Source organism: Mus caroli, unplaced genomic scaffold (genome assembly GCF_978045245.1).
Source record: "Mus caroli unplaced genomic scaffold, Mus_caroli_1 scaffold_11, whole genome shotgun sequence".
Taxonomy (NCBI): domain Eukaryota; kingdom Metazoa; phylum Chordata; class Mammalia; order Rodentia; family Muridae; genus Mus; species Mus caroli.
Genome location: NW_028227266.1, coordinates 104,885,911 through 104,905,431, shown reverse-complemented (window position 1 = coordinate 104,905,431; position 19,521 = coordinate 104,885,911). Strand labels below are relative to the sequence as shown.

General features: G+C 44.2%; 1 protein-coding gene across 1 annotated transcript in view; it reads left to right on the top strand.

Moving 5' to 3' along the window:
* Window positions 1-19,521, top strand: part of LOC110301934 (collagen alpha-4(VI) chain) — a 107,940-nt gene that overhangs the window by 52,684 nt on the left and 35,735 nt on the right. Inside the window, exons 17-25 of the mRNA XM_021172654.2 lie at window positions 308-361; window positions 3,418-3,480; window positions 3,949-4,014; window positions 10,492-10,545; window positions 10,683-10,718; window positions 14,469-14,531; window positions 16,254-16,316; window positions 18,018-18,080; window positions 19,210-19,272. Of these exons, the coding sequence (XP_021028313.1) occupies window positions 308-361; window positions 3,418-3,480; window positions 3,949-4,014; window positions 10,492-10,545; window positions 10,683-10,718; window positions 14,469-14,531; window positions 16,254-16,316; window positions 18,018-18,080; window positions 19,210-19,272 (525 nt within the window). The remainder of the gene's footprint in view (window positions 1-307; window positions 362-3,417; window positions 3,481-3,948; window positions 4,015-10,491; window positions 10,546-10,682; window positions 10,719-14,468; window positions 14,532-16,253; window positions 16,317-18,017; window positions 18,081-19,209; window positions 19,273-19,521) is intronic.

Sequence of the window (19,521 nt, the reverse complement as noted above, 5' to 3'; positions counted from 1 at the left end):
TTCTAAATCCACTTATTTATTTTTTTTTCAGTTCAAGAAGTTCTATTTGATTCTCTTAAAATGCTATCTGCCTTTTCTTCATTGAGAACACTAAGAATTTCTTTTTATTTGTCATCTTAACGTATGTAATCTGGTAGCTGAGATTGTTTTTGGTGTGAGAGTTACTCAGAGCCCCTGATCTGTCCTCTTGCCAAGGGTGCTAATGTACATTCTCACTCCTGGCTAGAATGTAAGATGGCACGAGGAAAGCTTCCAGAGTGACTAATAGGATGAAGATGCCTTGTCTATTTTCTTTTTCTTTTCCTAGGGCGATCGTGGAGCCGCAGGGCCGTCTGGAGAGAAAGGAAGCAGCGGCAGTCGGGTAAAATATGCGGGTGTTTTTCTCTGTCATCTTTCTGCAGCAGTTTAAGCAGTGGGAAGGAATCATCTAGTGGTTTTATTTGAGTCTGAGTGTGAAAGGCAGTCATGTGAGATGACCCTTTGAAAGCTTTGCTCGGGACCTGAAGGGTGGATTGTGAACCGAGTTGCTGAATGTAGGACTTAACCCTTGTGCTTTGTACCGTGAGTAGTAGGTCACTCTGTGACTTATAAGCTCTTCATGGGTCCCTGTCACTGATGACATAGTCTCCCACCAGGACCCTTTAGCCTCCCTCCCAGCCAAACTATACCAGCCTCTTCCTCTAGAACATTCCTCATGCTTACCTGCCCCTGTGTGTTTGCCCATGTTGGTGTTGCCACTCCCCACACGCATGCCTTTTCCACGTTTCCATCCTCAGTGCTCATTTGAACACTGACTTGTTTTTGATTGTCTGGTTCCCTTTCCTTCTTTCTCATGATAGTTTTTCTGATGTTGTGGGAGACTTTTGCTGGGGAGGCATGAACCAATGCCTCCTCACCCCAGATAGCAAACCAAGGACAGACCAAAGTAACGATTCTTCCAGAGTTCAGAGTCCTGCTTGGTGAAATGTTGAGTTTATTGGGGTCACTTACAGATGTCTGGGTGAAAGATTACTTATGGGGTATGCATGATTAAAAAGAAACTAACTGTATTACCAAAAGGCCTAGCACTGCATGGTGATGACTCCCAGAGACCGTAACCCCGCAACTCTAATCATGACTGCCAACAACTGGATAGATCAGGTTACAGAATCTCTTCAAGCAGAGTCTCCAGATGGCAGAGCACCTCCTCTCCTCACCATTCTTTACTGCTTCCATAACTTTGGGGAAGCCTTGTGAGTCTTAGCTATTTCAGGAACTTCCTGAGACTTGTGAGTTGCTTGCTTCCTGAATCTAAGGTAGCCTTCCTCTAGGATAAAATGTTTCAGTTAGGAGTACTTGCTACACACCCCTCCACTCTGGCTGTTTATAGGGATCTCTCTCTTCTTTGTGTCTTTGCTGGTGATTACTTTCTGTTTCCTGTCCTGGATTTAGTTCTGCAGAGGGGAAGGGAGATACCTGTTGCATGCACTTTCCTTCTCCTAGTCTGTGCCCATGGCAGACATTACTAATCGAGCATAGACTCCAACTTGGTGAGAGGAGCCATCTCAACGAAAACCTAGAGTCAATGTCTATTGATTGCTAGGTTTATATAGGAGGTTAAATTTATTTGCTTGTCATTGTTTGTACTCTGGGTGGAATTAGGTAGTGCTTTTATTTCTGGGGTGCATGATCAGGGCTGTGGATCAGCTTCCTGATAGGGAAACAGAAGGAGAGAACTAAAATATCTCTTTATTAAGGTTTACTTTCCAAGTAGAAAGTCCAACTAAAAACTAGGACTTTGTGGGTCATACTTTGGAGACAATGTTGGATACCATGCTTCCCTAACATAAAAAGCTTTATGTTTCAGTTAAATTGAGATACATTCCATAACTATCCATCAGGTGTCTTCTACCCAAGACAACATTTTGCTACCCACAGGGAGTGGTTCAACAATAAATATGTCTTGGCTATGGCTAGCAAAGGGCTAATAAATAACCCGTATAGTTTATACAAAGACTGTAGTACAAGGTTTGCCATGACAAAGGATGTCAATGGTATAAATAAAGTGTTACTGGGACACAATGGAGAAAAACACAGAGTCTTTCCCCTTTATTTGGTCAATCATCAGTATCAACCGAGCATCTGTTGGAACCCAGGCATAATTTAGAGTGGAAGGTAAAAACAGATGTAGCTCTGGATTTCAGGACTGACTTTCCTGGGGAGAGACAGACATTGGTCAAGAAATCGTGAAAGTAGATATAAGATCGCCACTGAAGTGAATACACAGGTAGAGAAATGACAGGGTAGGGACTGGCCACTGCATCCAGGATGTGCTGAAGTGTAAAGGACAAAGGACCAAGTGGCCAAGATGGCTACCATTGGGACTGAGGCATTTGACCAGAGACTGAGGGAGAGAGGGGACCTCAGAATTCCAGGGACCACGAGAAGATGGGTATTTGGGTTTTTTCAGACCTCTGTGAGAGTGGATGGGAGAAAGACACCAAAACAGGGTATTTCTAGACAGGAAAAATCACAAGAAGACATAAAGGCTAGGAGGAATGTCCTGAAAGCCAAGGTCAATTCAACACTTTTTTTTTTTTTTTTTTTTGGTTTTTTGAGACAGGGTTTCTCTGTATAGCCCTGGCTGTCCTGGAACTCACTTTGTAGACCAGGTTGGCCTTGAACTCAGAAATCCACCTGCCTCTGCCTCACAAGTGCTGGGATTAAAGGTGTGCACCACCACGCCCGGCCCAACACATTTTTAAAAATGGCTTTAGTTTTTCTTCCCACTTAGTCATTACGGGGCTATCAGCTGTTTCTGGGTAAGGGAGGCTATAGGCCTGGGGGATGATTCTGGCAACATGAAGTGGGAGTTGAACAGGACCTAGGAAGAAGTGAGATAAGCCAGATACTCCGTGCCCAACTCTTCATTGAACATTTTAATAAGATCGTGCCTTATGCTCCTAAATGCTGCGGTATGTATCAGCAATCATGCCTCCCCTCTCCACCTGTGAACTCTGCTAACCCTATCAAGATGCCTGGTGGATAAAATTGCCCGTCCCCACGTGACCCCACTCCTGCTTCCCCTCTCCCATGTGATTCTTTATAGAGCATCAGGGAGGGGTGAAAAGACCAAGGCCTGATACAGTGAGGAGGCCTGGGTCCTACTGTGTGCAGCAGAATTAGTTCCTGAGATCCTACTGTGCGCAGAAGAATTAATCAGTTCCTGAGATGTGAGAGTCAAGTGTGATGATACTCCGGCAGGGTCCGGCAGAGGGAGAATTTGCAGAAACAATACCATAACGTGACTGTGAATGTTTTAAGCTTCAAGGACTCCCCTTAAATCCTAGCCCCCCACCCCCTTTTATACTTTACTTTTAAGCATCAAGTGATTTTATGATGTGATTCATTTTTCATTTTTCTCCTTTGTAATATAAGGGCTTGACAGGTCTGCCTGGACCAGCTGGACCTCGTGGGGAGCCTGGGCTGAGGGGAGATCCGGTGAGTGATGGCTGTGGGTTTTCTTCTGCTTTAGTTCCTTATTCCTAAGAGCCGTGCAGAGGCTAAGAATGGTCTGGTGTTGGTTAACAAGGCACCTGGTCAGTCTGTCTTTACTGCATTGAAACGAGCTAGAGATCTGAGGGTAAAAACATCTTACACATCTGGGTGTGGAAAGAGCTGGGACTTTAATTGGGCTGGACCTCTGGGATTATTGAGCAAACAGGTCTGGGCAATGGAAAGGGTCCTCCTTGATCCCCCTTCTCCCTGCCCCGCCCCCTCCCTTCTTATCTGGTGCTACAAATAGAGCCCGGAGTCTTGCACATGCGATGCGGTTATTCTGCCTCTAAGCCAGCACTCCAGCCCTTCCTCCTTCCCCTTAAAACCGTTCTTCCTTTTGTCTCTACCTATGCCTTTCTTTTTCTTTTCGTTTGCTGTCCATTTGAGGAAGGCCACCTTTTGTTTTCTCAGGGGGATCCTGGAATTGATAATCTCATCCAAGGCCCCAAGGGGGAAAAGGGAAGGCGTGGACATCAGGTAAGATGGTTGGAGGTTCATGTAGGGATGCCTACAGGCTCTTTCAGAACACTTGGATACTTTGCTGAATCCCCATTGGCTGAATCCCCACTGGCTGAATCCCCATTGGCTGAATCCCCATAGGAGGTGGGGCAAAGCCACAGGGTTCCCATCTTCCATGGACACAGGAGCCCTGACTGCCAACCTCCCCTTACTGCCTAATCCTTGAGTTCTTGACTTTATCATTTCTTTTTCCTACACAAGACCCCGCCCCTTGTTACTGCATGCTAGTAATGTTTTTAAAGTGACCTTAAACCTCCTCAGTCTTTAGGTTCTCTCCTAAAATGGAAGCCTCAACTCAGGGAGGTCTCGATTCTTCTCTGCTGTGAGTTTCCTGGCATGCTGTGCTGATCTCCAAGTCATTATGCAGCTGGCTTGCTTTCCATCATAGCCGGAGCTGACTGGTGCAAATTGGGTGGTAGACAGTTGTAAAGATGAGATGTCTGTCTAGTTCTGAAGACTGGAGCCATCACAGTGGAAGACATTAGAGAGAGCAAAGAGACTTGTCAGCTTGACGGATACTAATGTCTCCGAAGCCAGTTTTAGATTTTCATGCCTCAGGCATTAAAATGCACGATTCTGAAACATGCCTAAGATAATGAGTGCCCCAGTCCTCATATCTCATGGTTCCCAATTTCTGGGCATGCGATCTGGATAGCAAATATCTGCAACTGGAGGGGAACCTTGACTTTGAATTCCTATTTTGGATCCTTTGATAAAACCACGGGGTTTAGATTGTGGCTAGGTAGAATCCATGTTATGTATATCCAGGTCCTGAGTGGAATTCAGCTTGGGACAAGGTCATTTCTATGTCACTGTGTGGGAAAGCGGTTTCACCCAGTCATTAGTTATGGTTGTATAACAAACAGCATTGGGTTGTTTCCCCTCAGTAAGTTAAGGTCAGAGAACCGTGTGAATGGCTGCTCCCTGGGATTGAGCTAAGCACACATAGAGGAATCCACCCTTAGCAGCTCCTAGGCCTCAGGATCCTCATTTGGAAGATGGGTAGATGAACCATCTGGTTTCTGTGAATCATTGGTTGTCATGGTAAGAAATGTCACGAAGACAGCAGAGCCATAGAATGCTCATGGCTTGCTGCTAGAAAGGAATCCAGGCTTCTGACACACTGTTCAGTGTGGTGGCCACCACAGCACCACAACTGTAGTGGGAGCCTCAGGGCCACAGCTTCCAAAGGCCTCCATTCTTGACTTTAGCCTGTTAACCTTGACTCCATTCTTGTGTGTGGAACAGAAATTGTAACTGTTTCAGATTGTGCCCTGTATGATTGAATTTTGTGTCTCTTGTGGTTTCTCTTCCTATGCGGGGCTCAAAGAAGGGTGTTAGTGAATATCCTTTGAATAGGCTTAGATGATAGTAAATTACTCCTTTACATAAGCCCATGCTTGATTAGATTCTGCCAGCGATTAGAAGATAGGCCGCTAGGGGGCAGTGTTTCCTTGCTATTATTTCCGAGAGGCCCTGGGATCAGTGTCACAGTTAAGTCTGGAAAATTCCTCCGAAATAGTGTTTCCAACAAAGCAGAGAAATTGTATTACATACCTAGTGTGGGAAGGAGTAGAGAAGCAATTGTGCAGGTCAGGAGTGGAAAAGCAATCTCACACACACACACACACACACCCACAGAGAGAGAGAGAGAGAGAGAGAGAGAGAGAGAGAGAGAGAGACAGACAGACAGACAGACAGACAGACAGACAGACAGAGGGAAATTCCAATGCTTATGAGTTGATATCTTCCTTAAAGCTGATCATGGAGCAATAGAAAGACTTAGCTTTAATTATTATTGTTGTAGTGATTTTAAAAATAACAAAATTAGACTGGGACTGTGGCTCAGTTGGTAGAGTGCTTGTCTAGCAGTGCACAAACCCCACCACGTATAAGCTGGGCATGGTGGTACATATCTGTAAGTCCAGCACTTGGGAGGTAAAAGGCTGGAGGACTGGAAGCTGAAACTCACCCTTGGCCCCATAGTGAGTTCTAGGTCACTCAGGCTGTATACATGAGACCCTGTCTCAAAAAAGGTAAGAAATGAAATAGTCAGCATTTAATAATCAAAGATGACTCTTATTATACACGCTTGCTTTCACATGGTGTAGTAGTGTTGGGCAGTGAAACATAACAAGGAGAACTATTTCTGTTGGTGGTTTGATAGTCTTACTATGTAGCCCAGGCTAGCCTCAACTCATCGCCTATCTTCCTGCAACGGTCTTCTAAGTTCTAGAATTACAGGCATGAGCCACCATGCTTGGTTTTCTACATATTTTCCAGCCCCCCCTTTTCCCATCCCTACCCTTTTCTTTCTGCTGGGAATTAAAACTGGGAGCTTTTGATGTCAGGCAAGTATTCCACCCGTGAGCTAGGCCATCAGCCGGAACACTGTTTCTTCATATGGAAAACATCCCTGCCGCAGTGGTAAGTGGAAAGCCCAGGTTTGCACAAGTGTATTCCACCTGAGACTGAATTTGTATGGAAAAACCTCCCTTTCGATAACACAGAACATACGCATTGCTTCCCCTTGCCTTCTGAGTTACTGACATGGCTCATGAAGAACTCACAGCGCTTCTTATTTTGCAAAATTCTAGATCTACAGGGAAAAAAATATGGTTATAGGAATGAAGTGTAACCATCACCATATCAGCTTTCTGTCCTTTGTGTGTGAGTGAGTGTGCACATGTGTATGGGCATGTGTCTGTGTGTTGGAGCATGTGTTTTCCTGAGCCACTTGAAGATTAATCAAGGGCATTAAAACATATAACCATACATATCCAACAGGCATAGAAAAAAAGAAATCACTCTATATGGACATGGTGGAGACTTCACGCTGAAGAAACATAGTGTTTATATAATATTGCTTTCTTTTTAAAAGTTTTAAAAGTTGAAATAGAATTATATCACTCCCCCCCTCAAAGCCCTCCCACGCGCCTCCCACTCTCAAGTGTCTTTACTTGTTACATACATATACATGTATGTGTCTGTACTATATATATATATATGTATACACACACACACATAACCTGATGATTCCATTTCTGTTGCTTGTGCCACATATAAATAATATTATTTCCTAACATCCAGCCCATGTTCAGGTTCCTACTTCCCCATGTCTTAGGGAACATGTCTTTGGGCTACTGTAACAGAACACAGCGGACAGGTTGTATTACACAACATTTATTTTTCACAGCTCTGGAGTCTTGGAAGTCAGAGACCAAGGCACCGGAAGACTTGGTGTGTGACGAGGGCCCAGTCTTGGCTTCCTGCTTTGCCTTCCTGACTGTCACCTCACAGGGGGAGAGAGGGCTGGAGCACATGCACTGATTCCATCCTTATGGCCCTGATCATGTCCCACAGGCTGTGTGCCTGATCCCTGCACGTTGGGGATTAAATGTCAACATGCTCGTTCTAGGGGAAGCACATTGGTGGTTGGCCTTCACAGTGCCAGCAGGCCCTGTGCTGACTGCTGGGGAGAAGGCCATCGGTGCTGTTATAGCGCTGACCCTGAATTCTGCATACCGGCTTGCCAATAAGATGTGTTCAGTGGCTCAAGACTGACCTGAAGTGCAGTATTAGAATGGTCACTCTGTCACTCCTGAATTGTTCTTTACGCCTGTCTCTGTTGTTGCTGTCGTCAGAGCATCTTGCCTTTTTAGTTTTCCTTAGTTACAGCAGTCACCCCATTGCTTGTTTTTTTTTTTTTTTTTTTTATATGACATTGAGATTCCTGACCAACTCTTTTGATGAAAACCCCACCCCCACCCCATAGCACTTGTCTGATTCTTTCTCCATATGCAGAGACAGACTAATCTTTTTTTTTTAAACATATGATTTAGTAATGCTATTTGGGAGTTTGGCTTGGTTTTGGTGATATTAGATTTGACCTCTTCATTGAGCCCATGTTCACTAGTTCTCTTTACTGTGGATATATTTTCTCTCCTTTCTAATGAACAAGTCATTTGAGGAGTGACATTTCTTCAGGACTGGAAGCCTTTGTTTTCCAACAATCTTTTACCCAGTGACTCCAGCATCTGTCCCAGTAATTACTTCACTATGCTGGCGGCAAAATGCTGTCTGTCGTGGAATGGAGAAGACAATAAATCTCCTAGGAAAGACTTTATTATATCTAGATCTATTACGAGAGGCTTCATCTATAGCCTTCTCCCACATGCAATTCATTTCCAAAAGAAGTCCATAGAAGCAGCGTTTACTACAAAATGTGGGGCGATGGAAAACGTGTAGAAGAAAAACGTATTAACATTTCCAGTAGCCAAGAACTTTCCTAACATATGATAGCAATCACTGTCCAGAGGAAGTCAGGAAGATCCCAGGGCCTTTTTGTGTGTAGCATATGGCATGTGTATATGTTCATGTGTGTGTGTGTGTGTGTGTGTGTGTGTGTGTGTGTGAGAGAGAGAGAATATTATCACAGATATAAGCTCTCATGAACCCACCACAGAATCTAAATGAAGCCATCAATAATGGTTCCATTAATACACATCCTGCCTCTCCCATGCAGCTCTGTCTTGAATTTTTCACACTTTCTTGGTGTTTTGATAAGTATTTTAAAATCATTGTATAATGTTTCAGTAAATGTTTGTACCCTATTTGACTATTAATCCACTAGCATTGCGGGCCTAATTGTTTGAGAACTTAGTCTTTCCTAAATAGCAGAGTAACAAGATGCTACAGTTTTGGCTTCAGGGTTACACTTACTTTCCTCCTGCTTCCCACAGAGGTAGCAGGCAGCCTCACTGAGTGACTACCCATGGCGTTCTTGCGGGGGGATTGTAAGCACGCATTTTATTGCAACCTACTTTCAATAAGCACTCAACCTCTTTTCTAGCCCACCACTCAGCGGAGGGAGTGGAAGAGAAAACTCATTAGGATGTAGGGAAGTGGACCTGCTCGGCCATAGTTCCTTGGGAGCGAGCTTGCTCCTTTCTCTCAGCAGTTCAGTTCTGTAGCAAACGCCAAATATGATTCAGCAGCTGCAGGCCAGTCCTCTAGGCAGGCAGACACCAGGCATGAACCAGCAACTGTAGTTCAATCCTGAAGAAACTGCCAGTCTAAGGCAAGGCCGCCGAAGCGGCAAGCCGCCACAGGAACCTCTCAAGCAGTTCTTGGGCAAGTTTCTCTCGATGGCAGCGTTATCACAAGTTGAGCTCAGCAACGCTATGTAGGGCAAACTAATACATGTGTGTTGTCATTAGCAAAGAATAAGGAGGCGAATCAAACCAATGCTCAGTGCTCATCTCCCACTGTCTGTGGGGTTAAATTTATGCTCCTTCATCAAGCATCCTTTCACGTGCTTGCTATATCAAAACATCCTTTCACCTGTGTCTGCTTCAGGGAAATAGTCTTCCACTTTAGCAAGATATCCTTTCACCTGTGTGCCCTAGCAAAGCATCATTTGACACAACTAACTTCCCCCCAAAATCACAAGTTTCCACTTCTGTGCATCCTATGGTGTTTCCACTTCTCTGGATTCTGCCCACTTCTGACTCCACAGAGGTGACAGCAGAGTGCCTTCTCATGGTGGCTGTGATATTTTTCTTCCTGTAACCATATATATATATATATATATATATATATATATATATATGCTTTGTGTTGCTACCTCCATGCTCAGAGATACAACTTCCCACCTTCTCCTCTTCCTGCCACTCAGGATCCTGTGTGGTACCTGTATGAAGGAAAACACTAGTATGTTTACATACTGAGCAAGGCTTGTTCAAGAACATATTTGACCGCTGTCACAGGGTGATGAGCTTTGTGCTACTAACAAAGGGACACTCAGCAGGGAACAATAACATATCTGTATTTAGAAACATGAAAATTGAATGTCGTTTACTTCTGTGTGCATGTGTGTACATGGGAGCATGCTCATGACTGTGTGCATCTCTGTGTGTATACACATGTATATGTTCATGCGTGTGTGTGTGTGTGTGTGTGTGTGTGTAGATCAGAAGTCTGAGTTGGATGAGCAATTCCTCAATTGCTCTTGATACCAGCTCTTTTGAGACAGGGTCTCTCACTGCTTTCAGTTTCTGCTAAACCATCTGGCCAGTGAGCTCCTGTCTTTTACCCACCAGTGCTGGGATTGCAGGCACTTAGCTTTTATGGTACTCTGGAGATTCATACTCAGTCCCTCATGCTAACACAGTAAGTACTTTACTCACCGAGATGGAGATTGGTGCTTGAGCAGTGCTAACGGACATTCTACCTCTGCACTTCCCAACATGGTAGCTACCAGCCCCATGCACTTGTCGAACCCTTGGGATGTAGCCAGGCTGACCATTAATTTTATTTAATTTGTGGTAAGGTGAATCATCACATATTGCCTGCAGCTTCAGTGTCAGACTTTTCAAGCCTATGGAATAAAACCAGGAGTCTGTGGCATTTAAACAGATCTTTCCTTTATTTCAGGGAAGCCCTGGTTTCCATGGACCTCTGGGGGAAGCTGGCAGTGTGGGACCTCGGGTAGGTATAACTGCTGCAGGGGGAGGCAGACTCCTGCCTTTGCTGAAGAAGGGGCTGGCCTTCCACAAGAAGGGGCGTGGTGCTGCAGACTTGACTTGTTTTCTTGTCTAAGATCTTTTCTTCTTTTGTGCTCTTAGGGGTCACTTGGAAGACATGGCTTGCCAGGGTTGAAGGTCAGTGTTTCTGGAGAGTTCCCTTTGTTTCACAAGCAAGGCTACTTCCATAGTTCTTGCTGAGGTCGAGGGGAGTGCAGATTGGCTGTTGAGATGGCATGGGTGATTGATGGGAGGTTACTGTGGAAGAAGGGAGCGTTCAAAGCACACCCACCCCTGCTAGATTTCATTTGGATTTAAAATAGTACAGTAGAGAAGAGTCCTTGTTTTTGATAAAAATGACATTTCTGAGTGAAGGCCAGGGCTTCCTATTTGTGCTTGAGTTAGTGCTCACCACAGAGATGAAGGGAAGAGGTGGAAGCCATGGTGTCTCCAGAGGAAGCCCGTGCAGTTTGATAGTGAGCTGGGGAAGCTTGTTTTACTAAGCCGTTAGCTGGACCTCAGATGGTGCACCATGTGCTTGTCCATATCTTCTCATGGAAATCTTCCCATAGATCCTGTTCCATAGAGTCAGGAGAATGATCTACAATAGTCATACTTGGGGTTTGAAGTGAGCGAGTTAGTAAGTACATAGCAGGTCAAAGCAAGAGATACACAGACAGCAGACTGTCAACAGATTGGGTGCTCAGAACATCCAGCAGAAATCAACCAGGGAAGCCCCTTTCAGGAGTCAGCTAGATTCCCAGATAGAGTCCCGGGCAGAGCTGAGAGTCCCCTCTGGAGAGGTGTCCAGTTAAGGAGCAAATGGCAACATATAGGGATAACATTGTCATGTCCAGCATTCACAGCACCTGGCAGACACTGACAGGGGAAACTGAGGCAGTGACCTAGAGTTTCTAACCAAGCTTCCCTCTCTGTGAATGAGCTTCCCATGGCTGAACCTTGGACTCCTGTTCTCTACTGCAGGCACTTTTGTATCATGGGATAAACAAGAGTAACCTCTGCTGGGAATGCTTTCTTTCTGTTTCTAAGATACAAAGTTTTACACTTGGGGTGTGTTGCTCTTCGCTTCCCTCCTCACAGAGTTGGGAGTGCACAGCCCATCCCCAGACAAGGGGGCCTTAGAGGACACCTTCAGACAAACATTCTGAGGTCTGAAATGGAACATGGGCTTCTCTAAGAGTTCAAACAGTGCAGGCCAGTTTGCCAATGTAATGTATGTTACAGTCCTCTCATCCTGGCAAGGATGGTAACTTTAAGGCTTGTCTGAGCTTTAACAGAGTGGGTTCAAGGACAGCCTGGGCAATGTAGTGTACCTGTGTTTCAAAATGGCAAGTAAAAACCAGGCCTGGGTATAGCTCTGCCTTAGATCTCTCACCTGGCAGAACCAGCTTGGTAAAGGGAACGAAACTGCCAGAGATGCCACAGCTGACAGATTCAAATCTAACATCTGAATTAACAACTATGGTGCTCTTTGAAGATTTTGTACAAAGTCAGCTTCATTCCTGTAGGCTTCTCTGGAACTCAGCTCTGCAGTGCTCTGCCCTGCTCACGTATTTTAGAGGTGAGAAACCAGCTTAGCTCAGCGCTCGGTGCGCTGTTGACTCCTTACAATAGAGATGAAGACTTTGCTTTCTTACCCGTCTACCGCCTTCTCCTGCTCCCTGCATCCTGGTCATGCATTTATTTTGTCCACTCTTGGTCAAATTAACTGAGTATCTGCAGCTTTGTAATTTTGTTTTCTGTGAGTGGAATCCCACCCCCCTCCCCATTTGCTCTATGTTCTCTGAGCCTGTTGTTAATTACACAGCTCCCTAATAGAAGTGATGGATCCCCACTTGTAGTAGGTCATGCAAGGATTGCTTCTCTTTCCTTTTACTCATTCCTCCTCATCCCTCCATCCTGTTACCAAAAACCCAGGCTTTTCACTCTCTAGGTATCTGTTCTGTTCTGCTGAGATGATTTCGCAGTAGAGTCCTTTCATTCTGCAACAGGAGTGAACTTGTGTGCACTTAGAATGGCTTGCTAGTAGTCCTATTTAAGTTTTCAATAAATAGTTCCCCCCACCATAGATGAATTGAAAAAAAATCGGTACATAAACAGAATGCAGTTTAGCTCTAAAGGAAAAATAATAAGACTTGTAGAAAAGTGGAGAGACTTAGAATGTATAATATTGAGTGAGGTCACATAGTCTCAGAAAGAAACACCCTGAGTGTTCTCCCTTATATGTGAATCCTATGCATATGCACACAAATGCACATAAGGTATAACATATACAGATGCACACAATCCTATGCATATGCAAACAAGTGCACATAAGGTATAAAATATAGAAATGCACACAATCCTATGCATATGCACACAAATGCACATGAAGGTACTGTGTAACATGTAGAAAGGAGAACAAGAAACAGGGGGCGCTGTGAAGTGTAAGGGTCTCCCTCGTCCAGGAATTCAAGAACAGCTTAGCCAATCATAACAGGGCCAACCTCAAGTGACTGCAACACGTGACCATCATTCTGTTTTCCTATGAAAGATGAAGTCCTTGACCCTAGAGAGATGTTTTAGAGTGTCTGCTGCTATGATAAATGCCACAACCAAGTTAACACATGGAAGAAGAGCTTTATTTTGGCTTATGGTTTCACATAACACAACCTATTATTGAAAGAAGTCAGGGCAGGAACTGAGGCAGAGACCATGGAAGAATGCTGCATACTGGCCTGCTCTCCCTAGCTTGTTCCCTTTGCTTTCTCATACACCCCAGGACCACTTGCCCAGGGTTGATACCACCCACAGTGGCTTGAGCCCTCCCACATCAATCACTAATCCTGAAAATGTCCCACAGGCTTGCCTACAGGCCCAATTGGTTGCAGCACTTTCTCAACTGAGGTTCTCTCTTCCCAAGTGACTCTAGCTTGCATCAAGTTGACACAAAACTAGCCAGCATGTGAGCACTGAGTCCATATATCTTAAAGAGAGGCCCAGAGTGTTGCAGAGATGGCTCAGTTACTGAAATGCTTGCTGCACAAAATGTGGGGCCTGAGATCCATCCCCAGAACTTGAGGGCAAAGGCCAGTTATGGTCATACTGTAATCTCACCACCAGAGAGGCAAAAATGGGGAGGTCCTGGGGTTCCCTGGCCAGCTAGCTTTCCTAATGAGTGAGACCCAGGGCCCAGTTAGAGACACTGCCTCAAAAAGAAAAAGGAAAGAAAAAAGAAAAAGATTAACGTAACAGCCCTTGAGGCAGATGACCCAAGGCTGAAGTCTGGCTTACACACACACACACACACACACACACACACACACACAGAGTACACACATTCACACATGTGTACACACACGAACACACATGCACACACTCAAACATGCACACTTATATACATACATGCACACACGTACATATATGTACACACACATGCACACATATATACACACATGCATACACACATAAACACACACACACACACAGATACATGTACCTGTACACACATGAACATATAACCCCAGCCCACAAAGGAGGGCTAGGCTTTTAGATAGAAGTTCTTATGTAAAATAGGAGTTTGGGTTATTTAAATATAAGATTTCTGCCCCTTCACTGGCTGAGCTACTGGAAAGATTTGAGTGAAGCCTGCTGAAGACTCAGGAAAGGCAGTAACAATCAGTCCCTGCATTTTCTCAATCAAAGGGGAAACCCCTCCAATTTCTTCTCCAGCATGGATCCATCTCTGGGGAGGATTGAGCATAACCGATCCAGTCTTTTTTCATGTGCTCTTAAAGGCCACCTTTCAGGGAAGGCTGTCTTCAATAGAACCTCTGCTGTGTCTGGGCGCTCACTTCAGGTTTTTGTTTGTTTGTTTGATTTCTGCAGGGTGTGCTCGGAGAAACCGGTGAGCTAGGTTCCCGAGGAGAGCCTGGGCATCCAGGCCCACAGGTTGTATTGAGAACTGGGTTTTATTCTAAGGGTATTTGCTGGAAACCTTTTCTTTGTGTGATAGAAATCTGACTCAGAATGCCCTAAAGGAAGCTTCCTGGGCCCGACCACAGGAAATTGCATTGCCCCTCTTTTGGGAAGGCTAAACCACAATACTGGTATTGATCGGAAATCTGGCTACTAGCCTGTGTGTTAGCATTAATTCACTTAATCCACAGTTGGGGGGTTAAGAGAGTTTATTAGTCCATTTCACAGGGACCATTGGAGAGGATGATGAAGAAGGTAAGCAAATTGGCCAAAGCCACACTGCTAGTGAGCGACAGAATCACAGCTGGAACTTAAAAGCCAGTGCTCTTAATGAGTACCTCTGAGCTATGATTCCAGTCATTCCTGAGTAGAATTTAATTCATTAAAATTGTATTTCATCAGCAAAGTACTTGCTGGGTATCTGTTATGCAGGGGGCTCCCTCTTAATAGACCTTGGGGTGCCTAGACAAGCAAGGCAGGGGGTCTAACCTCGAAGGGTTTCAGTCTAGTTGATGGGTTGCAAACTCCAAAGTGACAAATGAAAACTTGAATTTCAAAATAGCTCTTTTGGGATCCTCAAATAGAAATGTAACCTACCATTTTATGGCCCTTCGAACTCTTTCTCTTATAAAGCAAAGTATTTCCAAGTTCCCAGCAACGGAAGAACTTTAAACTGACAAGAAACTTTGCTCGCATCGAACCCTCTCTCCATCATTAAAAATCCAGTGAATGTCAGTTGATTCGAGAAGCTGCTTGCCGATACCAGATGACAAGGACACTCGAGAGAGAAAGAGTAATCAAAGTGTAATTAGAGTGTGTTTGCTTTATGATGAAAAACGGCTTCAGGCAGAGATAATGAAGAAGCCTGTTTTTCCCATTTTTCTCTTTGATCGCTAACTTATTTCAAATTCGGACCCCTGCTACCGTCCTGTCCCTGCTCAGTCTTCTGTAGTCACCAGATTCTGATTGTTTGAAAGGCATGTAGGTCGTGCGGAAAGCCACAAGGGAGATAATCAATAGAAACGGTCCTCAGTGCTCACCTCCCCACTGGGCTGTGGGGGTGATGGTCTATTGAAACAGGTGACGGTCAATATCTCACCTGGGAGAGTAGAAACCCAGATCAATGCTTCTATTAGGAAAGCATCTCTCAGAAAAAAAAAAAAACTGGAGAAAAATTAAAGTGTCAAAATCAGTCAAGCAAAATAGACCAGAGGGAAAAACAAGTACCTCCACCATCACCCCGCCCCCGCCCCCAGCAACAGCGATTGGGCCATTAAAATGCACCCTTGGTTCTTCGCAGGGTAACATCTGAGACGTGGCTAGAGGAAAAGGTTTCTTTCTAATGAGAGGGACACCATAGCTGCTACTCTCTGCCCACTGTTGATTTCAAATTAGTTGGGTGGCTGAAGCTATGAAAAGAATGAACTTCAGGGCTCAGCGGATCCTTCTGGAAAGATTCCTAGGAACATACGTGTTGAGGACCTGTGTCCTCCATTGTAGATGGTTGAGTATAGAATGAGCGAGCATCCGTGAGCGCTTCAGAGTGTAGACACAATCCCGACTCAATTTGGTAGATGGCACAGGGCTGGATCTGGGCACCTTGGTCCAATAGGTATCTCAGGTGACTTTACACTTACATGGGATATGAAGGGCTGTATAAAAATCGATTGACTTTTAATGTCTCTTTTGGAACAGGGACCCAGAGGAAGGCAAGGACCACCAGGATTTTTTGGTCAAAAAGGGGATCCGGGTACCCAGGTAGGTTTGTAAGACAAATAGCTACAGTCTAGCTGCTGATTAGAAATGGTTGATTCTCGCCTTGAGGAGTCACAGGGTGAATCCCTTGTTCTGGGGTCTGTGAGTACCATAGATCTCCAAGACATCTAGTTTGACAAAGTTGGCATTGGTATCAGCCATGTGCCCCCTTCATTCTGGGTACACGGTGAGCAATAAATTCTGGTTTTAAGCCTCACAGACATGTACCACAGCTCCTGTATCCTCATAGTGCAAGAGCAAATGATAGCACCATACAGGAGGCAAGCTTAAATTGCCCGTTCCTCACGAGAATGCATGGGCATTCTTGACTGTGTAGATAAGGCCATAGAGATTCAGGGAGACCCAGTGACTGTTTTATCAAATAGTAAGTAGTCAAATGGCCTCTGACTTGGGGCTTCCCAGGGCATGTTCCACTATTCATCTAATGTCTGTGGCCAGTGGAAAGGTCAGAGAGACTGAGCCGTATGGTCAGGGTGGCTTCCTAAGGACAGGAGCATTTGCCACAGCATAAGACATTCGAGCAACAGGACTTGAGTCAGGTCCATGGTCTCCGTCCTGAGACTCAAAAAAGCAGCTTTGAGGACAGAACTATGGCCCAAGTCTTTCCCTGGGTAACAAAAGCCAGCTGCTGTTTTTAAAGCTTTTAAAGCACATTTGTTTGTTTACTGAGACAGGGTCTCACTATATCATTCTAGCTGGCTTGGAACCCACAGAGATCTGTCTGCCTCTGCCTCCCTAGTGCTGTAATTAAATGTGCATATCACAAAGCCTGGCCAACCTGTTATCTAAAAAAATTCTCATTGTGCAATTGTAAGTCTCATTTGACCCTGTTTCCAGTTTAGAGCAGGTAAGAGCCCAGGCTTTCGTTTTCCTGATCTTTTGAACAGGTTCTTTTCCAGAGAGTGTATAGATAACCCTCCCCTCCTCACAACCTTCTCTTAGAGAGTGTATACATAAGTCTCCTCACCTCTTTCTCAGTGTTCAATAGATTTGATTCTTGCATAATAGACCTTGTCATCCTCCCAGTCTCCCCCAGCTTAACTGTGTTGGCTATGCATTTTGCATGTTGGAAGATAAAATGAACCGGGTGGAGCATTAAAAGCTCACCTTCCATCTCCATGCCAATTCCCTTGTCCTGTATGAAGATTCAAGGAAATGCTCTGCTTCTGTAGATAACATCACAGAGGCTCCATGAGGTTAAATGACTTGCCGCCCAGGCAGAAAGTGGTCAGACTGGCCTCTGACTTGGATCTTTAGGTGGTAATTCATGAGCACATTGATAATCCCAGACCATTTTGATCTTGACTAATAGTGGCATGATATCCCAGTGAGGCCATCAGTAGCTGAGACTGTCATGGAGTAAAAGCTAATTTCACAGATTGACCTACCAACATTGTAGCTTAGCAGATACAGCACTGTAGAGAATCAGTTGTTGATCCCTGTAGCTGCATGGTGATGGCTCATTGCTGGTACCCAGCATCACAAGACAATACTGTATCAAGTATGATTAGCCCAGGGAAAGGTCAAAATTTCAAAATTTGAAGTATGGGCTTTACCAAATGCTTACAATTTTTCTTCTATTATAAAGTAACAAAACAAAACAAAAATCACTAGTCAGATGACTACAAGTCAGGAGCCATCTGTAATAAGAGAGTCATGATTTTGGTCATGATATCATTGCAGGGGAATCCTGGGCCTCCAGGGCCAAGTGGCTCAAAAGGACCAGATGGACCCAGAGGACTGAAGGCAAGTATCAGGGAAAGCTCTTGGTTATCTTGGTTACTCTATCTGTGTTGCTCTTGGATACTCTACATGTGTTACTCTTGGTTTCTCTATGTGTATTACTCTTGGTTACTCTACCTGTGTTACTCTTGGTTACTCTATGTTTGTTACTCTTGGATACTCTATGTTTGTTACTCTTGGTTACTCTATGTTTGTTACTCTTGGATACTCTATGTTTGTTATTCTTGGTTACTCTATGTTTGTTACTCTTGGTTACTCTATCTGTGTTATTCTTGGTTACTCTAATCTGTGTTACTCTTGGATACTCTATCTGTGTTACTCTTGGATACTCTATCTGTGTTACTCTTGGATACTCTATGTTTGTTACTCTTGGATACTCTATCTGTGTTACTCTTGGTTACTCTATCTGTGTTATTCTTGGTTACTCTATGTGTCTTAGTCTTGGTTACTATACATGTGTTACTCTTGGTTATGTTACTCTTGGTTACTCTACATGTGTCACTCTTGGCTATGACTTTAGGAGGCCTTTGGGCTTTCTTAGGCAAATCTTTCCTTGTCATGTGATCATTTCTAGCATGTTTCTGATATTGTTGATGAAATTATGGACCAGCTTTTAGCTTATAGCTAGATAGATGCATAAAAAGAAGGAAATTATAAAAACTGACCTATGGAGAAGTGGCTCACATATATCAGGAGGCAAAGGTGTATTGACAGAGAACAAACATGGGCTCACTGTCAACATGTGTACTCATCAGTACAAAGACTACTAGTGTATTTATAATTATCTTTCTTCAATTCACATACATATAAGTACACATAGTTTTAAGTCTAGTTTCTGAGTCTGAGAGGAATCATGTAGTATTTGTAAGTGTGGCTTTTCCCCTGTAACTATTTGGTAACATAATGAGTTATGGTTGCATTCATTTTCCCTGCAATATTGTTGATTTAATTTCTTTTACAGCTGTATCTAATTCCACTGTGCATTTTAACCCCATTTCCAGAACAAGCATTAACAGGCCTGGTGAAGGCAGCAGGTTTTAAAAAGGCTAACCAAACAGTCTCTAAGAAAATGGCCCAAAGGTTCAGAAACTCATAGGAGAAAATTAATTCTAACTCTCCTTTCTATTAAAAGGGAGAACTCGGTCCTGCAGGAGAAAGAGGCCCACGGGGTCAGCAAGGGCCAAGAGGGCAGCCTGTAAGTCTCATTTCTCTGATTTGGATTCCCGATTGAATACCTTATCGTTTTCTTGTTTGGTATGTGTTCTTGTTGCACATAAAACATAATGTGCTCCATGATTTATACTTGGGCTTACTAATATGACATCATGGCTTGGGCTGTTGAAGATTTAGCCAAAGGTTCCTAAGTTCCACATAAATAGAAAAATCCAAAAATGTGTTGGATTTATGGTCTTTCTCATTGTTGAAGAGGGAAGTGTCTGTGCTT